The 12,845-nt window shown below is 53.6% G+C and overlaps 1 protein-coding gene across 1 annotated transcript; it reads right to left on the reverse strand.

Annotated features, from left to right (window-relative positions):
* Positions 1 to 3,643: 3,643 nt before the first annotated feature.
* On the reverse strand, positions 3,644 to 12,786 carry MTCH1 (mitochondrial carrier 1). Its single transcript, XM_010001399.1, has 12 exons — positions 12,778 to 12,786; positions 12,428 to 12,512; positions 10,963 to 11,069; positions 10,285 to 10,362; positions 9,914 to 9,971; positions 9,423 to 9,474; positions 8,580 to 8,639; positions 5,528 to 5,621; positions 5,135 to 5,182; positions 4,878 to 4,945; positions 4,090 to 4,165; positions 3,644 to 3,718 (listed from the first exon to the last, which is right to left on the reverse strand). The coding sequence occupies exons 1-12, from the start codon at positions 12,784 to 12,786 to the stop codon at positions 3,644 to 3,646; spliced, it is 810 nt and encodes a 269-aa protein (XP_009999701.1).
* Between the last annotated feature and the right edge of the window lie 59 nt (positions 12,787 to 12,845).

Below are 12,845 nucleotides of genomic sequence, written 5' to 3' on the forward strand. Positions count from 1 at the left end.
CCTGTTGCCCCTTGTCCTGTCACTGGGCACCACTGAGACGAGTCTGAACCCATCTTCCTGACACCCTCTCACTTCTCTCCAGACCAAACAGCCCCAGCTCTCTCAGCCTTTCCTCCCAAAAGAGATGCTCCAGCTCCCCTATCATCTTTGTAGCCCTTTGCTGGACTTTCTCCAGTAACTCCTTGTCTTTCTTGTGCTGGGGTCCCAGAACTGGACCCAGTTCTCCAGATGTGGCCTCACTAGGGCAGGGCAGAGGGGCAGGAGAACCTGCTGGCCACACTCTTCTTAATGCACCCAGGATGCCACTGGCCACCTAGGCCACCAGGGCACATTGTTGGCTCATGGTGAACTTGGTGGACTCCCAGGTCCTTCTGCCCAGAGCTCCTTTCCAGCAGGTCAGCTCCTAACCTGTCCCAGCCCCTGAAGCAGGTGCACAGGCTGCCTGCCCAGGGCACACCTGGGCTACAGGTTCCTATAGTTGGTGGCCTTGTCCCTGCACCTCAGGGCTGGCTCACTTAGTACCTGGACATTTTCTGGTTTCCCAGACTTCCCCAGTGCCTCCAGAGCTCCAGCTTGGACCAAAGAGTCAAAACTCTTTCTACTATACACATCCCAGTCGAGGATGGGGCTTTGGTCCAGCTGGAGCTTGAAGCCAGATTTTGTGTAGGAGAAAGTCAATATTTAAACCCAGGTTTGTTTCCTGGGCAGATAGGAGAGCACTGGGGCTGTGCATGGCAGAAATCCCCAGCTCCATCCCAGATGCCAGGCCCCAAATTCCCCCTAAACTTAAACCATCTTTCCAAGAAACATTATCCTGATGATGGGTTTCACCTCCTGAGGGAGCAGGGCCCATCCCCATCACCTGTGTCCCACCAGGACCAGCTGCAGGGCTGGGCACCTGCTAATGGGGCAGCAATTTAAGAGACAAACCCAGGCAGGGTTTGGGTTGTTTCCTTGCCTGCTCTTGCTGCAGACACTGTCTCTGTGGTGTGACACCTCAAGTGAAGCAGGGGACAAGAAGAACCAGGGTTAGAAAGAGGAGGTAAGGAAATATTTAATCATCCTATATGAGTGGCAGCCCCTGCTTTGAGGTGAAAGCTTTGAAACCTGATTTTCATTTAGATGGACCCAAGACTATGTTCAAGTGGTGGGTTTCCAGCAAGGCTTGTGGGTCCCAGTGAACTGGGGAGAACCTGCTGGCAGTGTGATTGCTCTGGTGCAGATGGAGGTGAACTCCTCAGGTGAATTCTTCAAAGGAAATGGTGCTCAGCCAGGTTGTGCCCAGGGTGTAGGAGGTTTTATAGGTGTGTGACCAGCAGAAGGTGGCCTTAATTTTGAGAGGAAAGGTGTATGTTCCTGAGCAGCCATTGTGTGAGCAGGGAAATGGGATGTCCAGTGTTGGGGTAGGCAAGAAACCAGCTAATGGGCTAAAAGGCTGGTGGGTGAGGACCCTGTGAGCTGTGCAGGAGAGGACAGCCCACCCAGAGTGGGTCTATCAGCAGCAGAGTCTCCATCACCCCTTTCAGGATTGCTCAGGTCCATCTTAACTCCAAATACCAACTTTCATGTATGTTGTCTCAAGCAGCCCAGCCCATTGCTGCCTCCACTCTCCCTCCAGGTGCTCCCAGTTTGCTCAGCCTAAACCTGCCTGACCTCCTGTGGGGCTGAGAAGGTCAGAGGGAATCTGAGTTTGCAAGAGCTGGTTTAGTCTTGGTTTTGGGGAAGAAACCAAAGGCAATTCCTGTCTTAAACTCAAGCCTTCCCTGAGTGGGGGAACCCATTGTGAAAAAACAACAAACACTTTTTTTAACAAAAGAAACACTCAAGAGTTGTTTCATAGCTGTATTTTGGAGCATGGTTAAATCCTCTTGGAAGTAATCTCTGGTGTTAGGGAACAGGGCCATGCATTATTGAACTTCTGTTACGGTAACATAAACTGCATGGGGAGGAAGGGAGGACAGACAGGACTGACTTCATGACACTGAAGGGAGCTGGGTGGTGACTGCTGGTCCCAGCATAGACCAGCACTGACCCACAGGCCCTGGCTAGAAGGTGCAGATCAAACCTGTCTGATGGAGGAAACCCCTGTGCCATGGCAGGCTGGGGTCTCCAGGGGACCAGGATGAGATGTGACCCCAGCTGCTGCTGCTGCAGCAGCACACGAGGACCTGCTCAAGGACCCCAAAACCTCTTCCCAGGGAGTGCAGCAAGACCTCTGTACAAAAGACTGCTTCGTGGGGGAGCCAAAATGGGGAGAATCTGTCTGGCTGCCATGCCAGCAGACTGGTGCAAAAGAACTTGTCTGGGGAGTCGAGGACAAATCCTGCCCAGCTGCCACCGGTGAGCAATGCTACCCAAGGGCCAGACATGCTCCTGCGTGCACGAGGAGCCCTGGACTCCAACACCTTACAAGCCTTTGGCCAGGTCAAGGTTTATTCCTTCAGACATTGATGGACAGAGTGGCCCCTCTTGCTTGGCCTCCCCTCTGCTGTGGAGCTGCCAGGACATGCGGCTCCGTGTCCGCCCGGGTTGGGCAGGAGCCCGTGGGGATCTTGGTCCTGCCAGCTGAGGGGCAGTCGTGTTGGTCTGACCCAGGACCCAACTCACAGAATTCCTGTGTGGTTAGGGTTGGAAGGGACCTCTGGACATCATCTAGTCCAATCTGCCTGCTCGAGCAGGTTGTACAGGATCACATCCAGGCAGGTCTGGAATGTCTCCAGAGAAGGAGACTCCACAACCTCTCTGGGCAGCCTGTCCCAGGGCCCTGTCACCCTCAAAGTGTACAGAAATTTGTTCTCATGTTTAGATGGAACTTTGTGTTCCAGTTTGTGCCTGTTGCCCCTTGTCCTGTCACTGGGCACCACTGAGACGAGTCTGAACCCATCTTCCTGACACCCTCTCACTTCTCTCCAGACCAAACAGCCCCAGCTCTCTCAGCCTTTCCTCCCAAAAGAGATGCTCCAGCTCCCCTATCATCTTTGTAGCCCTTTGCTGGACTTTCTCCAGTAACTCCTTGTCTTTCTTGTGCTGGGGTCCCAGAACTGGACCCAGTTCTCCAGATGTGGCCTCACTAGGGCAGGGCAGAGGGGCAGGAGAACCTGCTGGCCACACTCTTCTTAATGCACCCAGGATGCCACTGGCCACCTAGGCCACCAGGGCACATTGTTGGCTCATGGTGAACTTGGTGGACTCCCAGGTCCTTCTGCCCAGAGCTCCTTTCCAGCAGGTCAGCTCCTAACCTGTCCCAGCCCCTGAAGCAGGTGCACAGGCTGCCTGCCCAGGGCACACCTGGGCTACAGGTTCCTATAGTTGGTGGCCTTGTCCCTGCACCTCAGGGCTGGCTCACTTAGTACCTGGACATTTTCTGGTTTCCCAGACTTCCCCAGTGCCTCCAGAGCTCCAGCTTGGACCAAAGAGTCAAAACTCTTTCTACTATACACATCCCAGTCGAGGATGGGGCTTTGGTCCAGCTGGAGCTTGAAGCCAGATCTCCAGAAGCCAACTTGTTGCTGGCCTTGCTGGAGAGAAGGTGTCTTGTTCTGGCACCACGGACTTTGGATCGAAAAGAAAAAATACACAGGTATTGAAACAAGCTTAGGGTTTCATGAGGAGTCCAAGTTCATGACCTCTCCCTGCTGAGGAGTCAGTCGAGGGGGAAGGAGGAGGCTGGCATGGGTGCCCTGCGGAAGAGGAGGCTGGAGCCACGGAAAAGCTGCCCCTGAGGAGGAGAGAGCAGAGGGTCAGGGCAGCCCTGCTAGGACCTGCCCAAGGAACTGCAGCTGCTTGAGAGGGAACCCTCCAGAGGACTGTGAGGCCTCAGCACCCTGGGGTGCTGTGGAGAAATCAAGATTTCAGCCCTGTCAGTACCAGGGATGGGCATTTTCCCCAGGGGTGACTGGAGAGGGCAGAGCCACCTTGGCTGGCTGTGGGCAACACGTCTGCCAGAGGCTGCAAGGGCAGGACGTGCCGGGGCAGCCCAGCACTGCCAAGCCAGGTACCCATGCTGGAACTGGAGGGATAGAAACACAACAGGGATGCAGCACTGGAGACCTCAAGGAGCCCAAAGTCCCATGTGTCCCACTCCCTCACCTGAGCACTGAGATACCTCCAGCAGTGGATCCAGGAGGTGAAGGCAGGAGCGTAGGGAGGGAGCCCGGCGCGCAACCTGCGTGACAGGGAGGGAGGGCTGAGATGGTCTGGAGAGATGGCTCCTCATCCAGGCAGAGGTAACACAAGAGCAGCAACAAGTGCAAGTGAGGACACAGAAACAGTGTCCACACTGGGCTGAAGGCCAAATGACCAGCTCGTTATTTACAATGCAGCAGATCATGTAATTTAATTACCCCTGGAGTGTACAAACAAGGAGCATCACCTGGATACCTGAGGAGTCCAGGACTGTTCACTCTATCTACACCTTCAAGAGGAAGCAGAGATGGAGATGCTGTACCAGCAGCTTGGATCCCTTCCCATAGCACCAGTGCAGACTTCTTGCAGCAGTGGGACTGGGGAAACAAGCTTGGCCCTGCTCCTGCCTGCACCCAGTGCTGCATTAAGAGCTTGCTTTCCCTCATGCCGCTCCCTGGAGCCAGCACAATCCCTTTGATCCCTTCTGCCTCTGGACTAGTACAGCTCAGATCACACCACCACGACTCTCCTTGTTTCTCTCCATTTGAGTTTTTATGCTGCTCTTGGCTGTGCCCTCTGATCTCAAATTATAAGCAACCTGGGACAGGAAACGAGCCATGTCGTGGCACTGCCTGCCAGGTGCCCTGTAGTTTATGGTTCTGTGTGAAAGGTTTACGATGGTTTGGGGAGGATTCAGACAACAAGGGGCTGGAAGAAAGGAAGGGAAAGCCTTAGATCTTTGATGGACATACCCACAGTTGTTCACTGCCATGAGATCTCCCACCAGAAGGAATGGGTAGGTCAGCATGCTCACAGCAATCTGAAAGCACAGAAAACCAGGAGCCTCTCTAACACTCACCATATCAAACATGCTGGTTCCAGCTTTCCCATCTTAGCAAAGTTACCCTCATTTGGATTTCAAGTACAGACCAGCTGTTGTGCCCAAACCATGAGTTCCCAGCCCAGAGATGGCAGAAGAGGAGCAATGATGTGGTAGTTGCCTACGTACCCCCATCACAAACTTCGTGTAGCTCCGGATCACCGATGCCTGGCTGAACTGGAAAGAGAAACCAAAGGCATTGTAGAGGAGGTGGGTGACACCAGGCTGTCACTGTCACTAGAGGACATCCCTCTGAGCCTAAGATGATGGGCACAGGAAGAAGGCAGAGAGCCGTGGTAACCCTGCATGCCAGTGAGAATCAAGGAGGATGTTTGCTATCAAACCTGGTCCCCTAAACTGCAGCTGGAACCCAGCCCTGGCATCTTCACCACTGTCACGTGGCTTTATCCAAAGGCCAGTGTCTGCTTGTCTGAAATTAGCCATTAACCTCCTATTAACTCCTCACAACTTCAAGTGCCTTGCATGGGCTCCCTAAACCCTCCAGCACACACTTCCACTCACGTTATCATCCACGGCGTAGGTGTTGATGAAGTGAGCCAGGAGGTTGCAGCACCAGAGGAAGATGACATCCCCCAGGATGTGAGGGACTAAGCCACTGCAGAGGCAAAAAAAGAGGGGCATGAAGTGCAGCAGGGTCCCAGCACTGCCTTCTGAGCTGCCCAGCCCTCCCTCCCTCCCTCCCTTCAGCAGCACGGGGAAGGTCCACACCCCCAAAATGCATCTTTACTTTGAGAGGAACTGAAGGGAAACAGGGAAGTTTCAGGGAAGAGCTCTCCTGGCCTTCAAACATGTGCTGCCTGCTGCTCCAGCCAGATTCTCTGGAGTAGGAAGTTGGGGATCTGTCATTTGGTCACAACTTGGCCAAGTCCCCTTTTTCTACCTCAAATCCCCTCTTGGCCCAATTCCTGCTCTGAAACCCGGGCAAGACACAAAGGAAGCAGGTTTCTGTGAAGCTCCTGTTGCAGATGCTCTTTGGGATGCAGAGTGAGGAGTTCATCTCTTGGGGGAATCTCCCTCCTTTTAGAAATGAAAATCAGGGGGGTTGGTCCTGCAAAACCTGCTCTACTGCAAAGTGGGATTAGCTGGGGGCAGCACCTCAGCCCCTCTGGCCCTTCTTCCCAGCCCCTGCTGCCACCTGGGAGCACAGGGACACAGAGTGACATTCTGCTTTGGCTTACACCTCTCATTAGCTCCCAGCAGCACGAGCACCCCCCAGATTCTGCCTCTCATGGCACTAAAGCATTAACCAAGCCTTTCCAAGGGGTTTTCCCCTTTGTTGGTGCCTCAGCAGCATCTGTTGCTCAGGTGCAGGGACGGAGCTCAGCACCTCCTGCTTTGGCTCTGCGGTTGTTCCACTGCAGCAGAAGGACCCAGGTGTGTGTTAAACCTGCTTGTATCACCAGCAGATGATTTCAGACAGCTCTTATGAAAATGAGCCTGTCAAGTGTTTGCTGGGCTGGGAAAAGCTGAGGTCTCAAGGGCCTGGCCCAGCAGAAGCCTCCGACAGAAGCTGTGATATGTGAGAGCAACGGGCAGGACAAAGCAACCAAGGCTCTCTGGTTCCAGAGAAATGCTCTGGTTTGCATTTAGCATTCAGCCTTTGGAAAAAAAAAATCCCTTCTCTAACTCCAGGTCAAGTCTGAAGCAGCCTCCTGAGCTGCTGCAGATACAACAGGGGCTTAATAAAGCCCAGGAACAGAGGGAGGGGCCAGGACTGGGCCACAACAGACACCTACATAAAACCTCACCCATCTGCCCACAGAGAATGTGACCTTGGTTTGTTGCATTTGCTGTAAGGATTCCATCCCTCTCTGCTCTCCATGATGGAAGTAGAGAGGGATGCTAGGCCTGTGTTTATGGGATGCCTGGAGACCAGAGGTCTGAGAGTTGCAGAAAGGGACTAAAGAACCCAAATTAATTTGTGCTCCAGCCCTCATGCCTGGTGAGATGTCCAAGATCTGGACTAGGAGTATTTTTAGATGACAAGTCATTAAAAGCTGAAACAGCAGCAGGCAGATGGTGAAGCCTGTGGTGTGCAGTGATGCAACCCAGCAGGAAAAACCCCAGTGCTGGGGAGCTGGGACAAGCCACCTCTGAGGTGACAGCAGCAGTTTTGGAGCCCCAGGAATATCTCCCAGGCAGGCAGGACCCTGCTGCAGCTAGGAGGGGAAGCAAGATGTGACCATCCCCTAAGAAGTCTTTATCTCTAGCCAGGCACACACCCAGAGGTTGTGCTGCTGTTACTGCTGTGCAGAGGTTACAAAGCCATGAGAAAGAAGTGCATGGTGGTGATTTTAAGGGAGGGGAAGTGCTTGGGTTGTGTCAGGAAGGCAGCAAAGCAGCAGTTTGGTCCTGCAGATGCAGAGTGAGTTCCCCTTCCCAGCAGCACGATTTCCTCGTGGGGTTGTAGAGCACATACAACTTCAGAGCCCTCCTGAGACACTTTGGGTTGTGTTAAAGCCTTTCCTGTGAACTATTAAGTTTAATTAGGCTCCCAACAGTGTTTATTTTATGTGGAGGAAGGGAATGTGGTGGCTCCTTTCACGTTGTTTCCTCGGGAGGTCGAGGAGAGGAAGGGCTGCTGGGCAACATGTTCCAGCCTTGCCCCAAGGACAGGGAACATCCCAGAGGAACCTGTATTTACTGGAAGAGACCTGGGGCTGCACAGCTCAGCAGGGAAGCTGTGGGCTGCAAAAGGAAGGTGTGGTGATACCCAATTGATGGGGTCTCTGCAGACCTTTCCCCCTGGGGAAGGGCAGGAAGAGACCCCCTCTGATTGCTCCTCTCTTCCTGATGCATTAGTGATGTCAGTTGTTAATTGGAGTAAGTAAAACTTTTGAGACAATGTTTGTTTCATCTGGAGGCCCAAATTTGGTGACTGCAGAGCCCAAGGTATCAGGCCTGAATGCCCCTCCTGAAATTTCAGAGCTGCCTTTGCTATTATTGACATCACAGAGTGAGTTACCTCCCCAGCAGGGGCAGAGGGTGGTTCTGCTTTTATATAGATGTGAAAAGGCAAGAAGCTTTAATTAAGGATTTAAGCAGAAAGGTGTTGGCTAGACTGCCACATCAGCAACATCAGCAATTTGTTGTGCTTCGTAAACAGCTCAGAAGAGCCCTTCAGCTCCTTCTGGTCCAGGCAAACCTGCAGCCAGCACCAACCACCTGCTCGTTTCAAGCACCCATCAGTGGAATGTGCTTCCTTTCCAGGCCCTGGCTTTTATTTCAACAAGAGGTCTCATTGTTGCACTTGATCTTGGTGCCTGCTGCACAAACAAATGCTTTAAATGGCCCTTCACTGAAACACTGAGAAGCATCAAGGGAAGAAGAAAGGTAAGGAAAGAAAAAAAGGGTTTTCCCTGGGCTCTGAAGGTTTAATTGAAGATAAGATCTGGGGCACACTTAATGGATTTGATCTGGGCTTATGGGAGTGATGCGAGTCCTGTGGTCAGACAAGGCTGGGGAGGAGCTGAGGGGGGTTGGTAGAGCAGGCAGGAGAGGGATCAGCACCTTCAGGCTATGGGAGACAGGCTGTAAACAACAACTCACGTACACAAAGAACCCCAGGATCCCTTCTTCCTTCAGGATCCTGCCGATGGCGCTGAAGACACCGCTGGAGAGAGGACAGAGCTGTGAGTGTGCAGGGCTTGCTCCACGTGTCCTGTGTGCTCTGCAGCCACCACCTGTGGCACTGTGTGTGTCCCCCCACCAGCCACCAAGCCACGGCTTCTCAACCCCAGGAAGAGGAGCTACACCCTGCCAGGCTGCAACAACACCCAACTTGCTGACAACCGCTCTGGTGCTGAAGCTGGAAGAGCTCTGCTTGGTTTGGTGTGAGTGGCTGCACATGCCACCACTGTGGCACATCAATGTGCTTGGATCAGGCCAATTCTTAGCCCCAAGCCCCTGTCCTGCCTCTGGGAACTTGTGCCAGCAGTCATGGTTTACCTGTGGTCAGGTCTAGCAAGCTGCCAGGTGGCTGCACAAGCGGTTTTGCCCTGCAGAGAGGCAGGTGTCACTGAAAAAGGTTTGGGAAAATCCTGCAGGCTGGCAGGGCTGCAGCATCCCTTCCTTTCCCCTCTTCTGCCTCCCTGCTGCCTTCCCTTCCACCAACACCTAAAGCACAAAGGCAGGAGACTTCCCTGTGACCAGCAGAGTGTGTCACACCCACCAAAACCCCCAAGGGCACAAGGAGGAACAGGCACCCGGGGGACAGAGCCCAGCCTGTCCCTTCAACCCCTTCACCCACCCCTTAATCGTGGCTCAGATTCACTTCTTTTGGTCTCCCAAACCTCCTGGGTTGCCATGACCACTGGTGCACGGGAGCACCAGGCACGGCTGAGTCCCAGATTGGTGCTTCCATGTGCCCAAGCCCTGCAGAGCTGCAGCCATTCACCTGTATTTGACTTCCCGGCCTACGAACTGGACCATGCAGCGCATGGAGACCACTGGGAGGAAAGAGAGAAGAGAGACAGGGCTGAGAAAGCAACAAAGCAGCCTGGGTCGTGATGGATGGGAAGGAAAACACCATCTGATGCTTCTGCCCTCAACCTGCATCACCTCCAGCTCCTCTAGGTGGTCCTGATTGCTGCAAGACTTGTTAGAAACTGGAGCTCTCCCCCAGGATGGGATGGGAAGGGTTTTTGGCTCTAACCCCAACAGGATCTCTTGGATGAGCTCTTGGATGAATGGGAAGAAGAGCACCTTGCTGCTTGGCTGGGTTAGTTCCTGAAGGCCAACCCAAGATCCAGCCTCCCTAAGCAACCACTCAGCCCCTCATCTGCTCTGTGGTCTCATATGAAGTCATTTCTGAGGAGCACGTCGAGGCAACGGGGTTTTGGGGTGTTCCTGTCTAGAGAGGAACCCCTGGGAGAAGCCAGGACTCACCATGCAGCGGGTGGGAGACAACCCTGGACACACACTGCATCATCATCTCGTGAGAGGTCTGGGGAGGAGAGAGAAAAAAACACAACCCACACCTGTAGGAAAAGCTGCAGGAGGAGACCCTTTCCCTCAGGGTAGTGAAACCCACCTCAGGTCCTGCTTTTGACACCTGCTGCTTGTGGTGAACCTCTGCTCCTACAAAACACTTCACAGCTGGACACAGTGGCTGCTAAACACCCCAGGGCCTTCTCACCCAGAGTTTCTCTCCAAGTGATTTCATCCCAGCCCACAGTTTCAGCGTCCTTTGCTCTACAGGCACATCCCTACTGCCAGCTCCCTGGTCACTCATCAACGTGGAACATCCCCCTTCTCACCTCTTTCACCACTTTCCTAAGGGAGGTCTTCACATCATCCTTGTTAGACACGTGCTCCATGTCTTCTGGTGGAAAGGCCTGAGTGGGGGGAGAAGAAACATGGTCAAAACAGATGGAGATGCTGACCCACAGGAGGAAGCCATGAGAAGTTGTGTGCCAGGTTGGAGAAGAAAGGCAAGAAGGAACATAGGAGGAAAAGGAAGGATGGAAAGTGCAACAGGAAGAGAAGGGTCATGAAACTGCTCAAAAAAAGAAGGCAAGTGGTTGTTCACATTATCATAGAATCATAGAATCATGGGATGGTTTGGGTGGGAAGGGACCTTAAATATCATCCAGTCCCAACCCCCCTGCATGGGCAGGGACACCTCCCACCAGCCCAGGTTGCTCCAAGCCCCATCCAACCTGCCCTTCAACACTGCCAGGGGCTTCCACAATTTCCCTGGGCAACCTGGACCAGTGTTTACTAAATCTGTTTAGAAAGTAAGTTGTGGAGATGGGGGCACTGCTCTCCTCCTGTCCTGGAGGACAATTCCAAGCCCTTAGGAGTCTTGGATTGAGATGGAGAGGGATGGGTGCTTTATTCCTCCCCATGCAGGGGTGCCTGTGTGCAGGCACGTGCAGGCTCCACTGCAGTAGCACCAAGGAGCTGATGGATGGAAAGAGAAGATGACCTTTTACCTTCTTCACACTCCCCCTGGTGATGGTTGATAAAGTGCTGGAGATGAGGCGAGGAGTCAGACCACGGAAGAGGCCTCTTTTCCCATCCACTTCCACAATGTGTCTGGCTGGAGAAGAAAACACCAAGGCTGCTGTCAGTTGGGAACCAGCCAGCTCCTGGAGAGTCCCCAAACACCTCCAGCCTTTGGCCTGAAACCACTCTGGAGCTCAGCACAGCAGCTGCTTGCTCTGCAGTCCCACTGTAAGTGGTTTGTTCTTCCACTTTTAAATCCATTTCACACAGGGATGCAAAGAAATCCTTCAGTATTCCCTGTCTGAAAGGATAGTTCCAGGATTTGGGGCTGCTTCTTGGTTTTTTGATTGTTTTGCTCACCCAAAACAAGGCAGTTTGGACCAAAGCAGGGTGGAGAGGGATGATCTTGTGTGTTGAGTGGTGTCACCTCCACCCTGGGGGCTCAGACTTGGGGTTAATATGGATCTCACAAACCCAAGGGTTCAGCTCCTGCCCCATCACCTTCTTCCCTGGCAAAATTCCTCAGGTCTCCAGCCAAAAAATGATGCCAACAGATCCAGCTTCTCCCTGACAGAACATGGTGGGCACTGTCCTCCTGCTGTCCCATGGGAAGCTCTGCACACCTCCACCCCCCAACACTGTAAATCCATTTGGAAATTGGATTTGCCAGAAGGGCAGCACATTTCCAGCCCTGGGTGTCCTAGGACGGGTTTGCAGAGCTTTTCTTCTGCTCCTCTGGTGGGTCCCCCAGACCCTGTGGGGCCCATTTTGGGGTCATCTCAACTCTGTGCTCCCCTTTCCTTGCTGGGCAAGGTCACAGAATGTTCATCCACTTCTCCTGGGCTGCTCCACCCATAAAAAAACAGGAAAAAAATCCTTTTTATTCTTTCTTTTTTTTTCCCCCTTCTCAACCTATTTCTTCCTCTCTCAGTCCCTTTAGGGCTCGACCTACAAGACAAATGAGCAGGGCAGGGGGATCAGTTGTTATTGCAGGGCTGTTTTGGGAGGAAAAAATAATGGGCACTTTGTTACCTCTAATAGACAAAACCTCCCACCCAAAGCCCCACCAGCCCCTCTGTGCCTGTCACAGGAAGGGGACACAACCTCAGGGCCACCCTCTCCTTGTCCCTGACAACAGGGAGGGGTAAATCTGACAGCTCTGCAACCGGTGGTTGGATGTTTATGTCTCATTGCAGCCTCAGGATGATCCCAAGGGGATGGAAAAGCATTGCTGGAGGTGGGCTGGGAGGACCCAGCAGCTCCCAGCCCTGGTTTTGGGCAGGAGGGTTGCTCACCATAGGTGAAGAAGCCAGGCAGGTACAGGACCTTCCTTCCCAGGACGTTTCTGCCCACGATGGGAGGTAGTGGCTGGCCCCCCCCCCGCATTGCTGGAGGTGGGCTGGGAGGACCCAGCAGCTCCCAGCCCTGGTTTTGGGCAGGAGGGTTGCTCACCATAGGTGAAGAAGCCAGGCAGGTACAGGACCTTCCTTCCCAGGACGTTTCTGCCCACGATGGGAGGTAGTGGCTCGTGTCCAACCTGCCAAGGGACACCCTGTGAGTAGGTTCCTGCCCCTGTCCTGGTGTTCCTGAAGCCACATGGGCTCAATCTCCCCATCCATGAGCTCCCCAAACCCATCCATGAGCTCCCCCCACCCCCCATCCATGAGCTCCCCAAACCCATCCATGAGCTCCCCCCACCATCACCCTCAGGGACGTGATGGTCCCATGACATGGGTGATCCTTTTCCCATCCTATAGGGTCCCCTGGGGACAGGGAGGGGGATCTTCAGGTCCTCAGGGTACCCATTCCATAGGGGTTTCCCGCCCCACTGCAGAGGGAACCCCCAGCCCCCCCATTTTCAAGAGGTCTC

This window comes from Chaetura pelagica, unplaced genomic scaffold (assembly GCF_000747805.2).
Source record: "Chaetura pelagica isolate M959 unplaced genomic scaffold, ChaPel_1.0 scaffold507, whole genome shotgun sequence".
In the NCBI taxonomy this organism is placed as follows: domain Eukaryota; kingdom Metazoa; phylum Chordata; class Aves; order Apodiformes; family Apodidae; genus Chaetura; species Chaetura pelagica.

Coding starts and splice junctions, on each gene's coding strand:
- MTCH1 (XM_010001399.1), bottom strand. Junction 11,070..12,427: donor GCCTGGCTTCTTCACCTATG/GTGAGCAACCCT, acceptor TTTCTTCTCCAG/CCAGACACATTGTGGAAGTG. Junction 10,363..10,962: donor CCAGGGGGAGTGTGAAGAAG/GTAAAAGGTCAT, acceptor CCCCCCACTCAG/GCCTTTCCACCAGAAGACAT.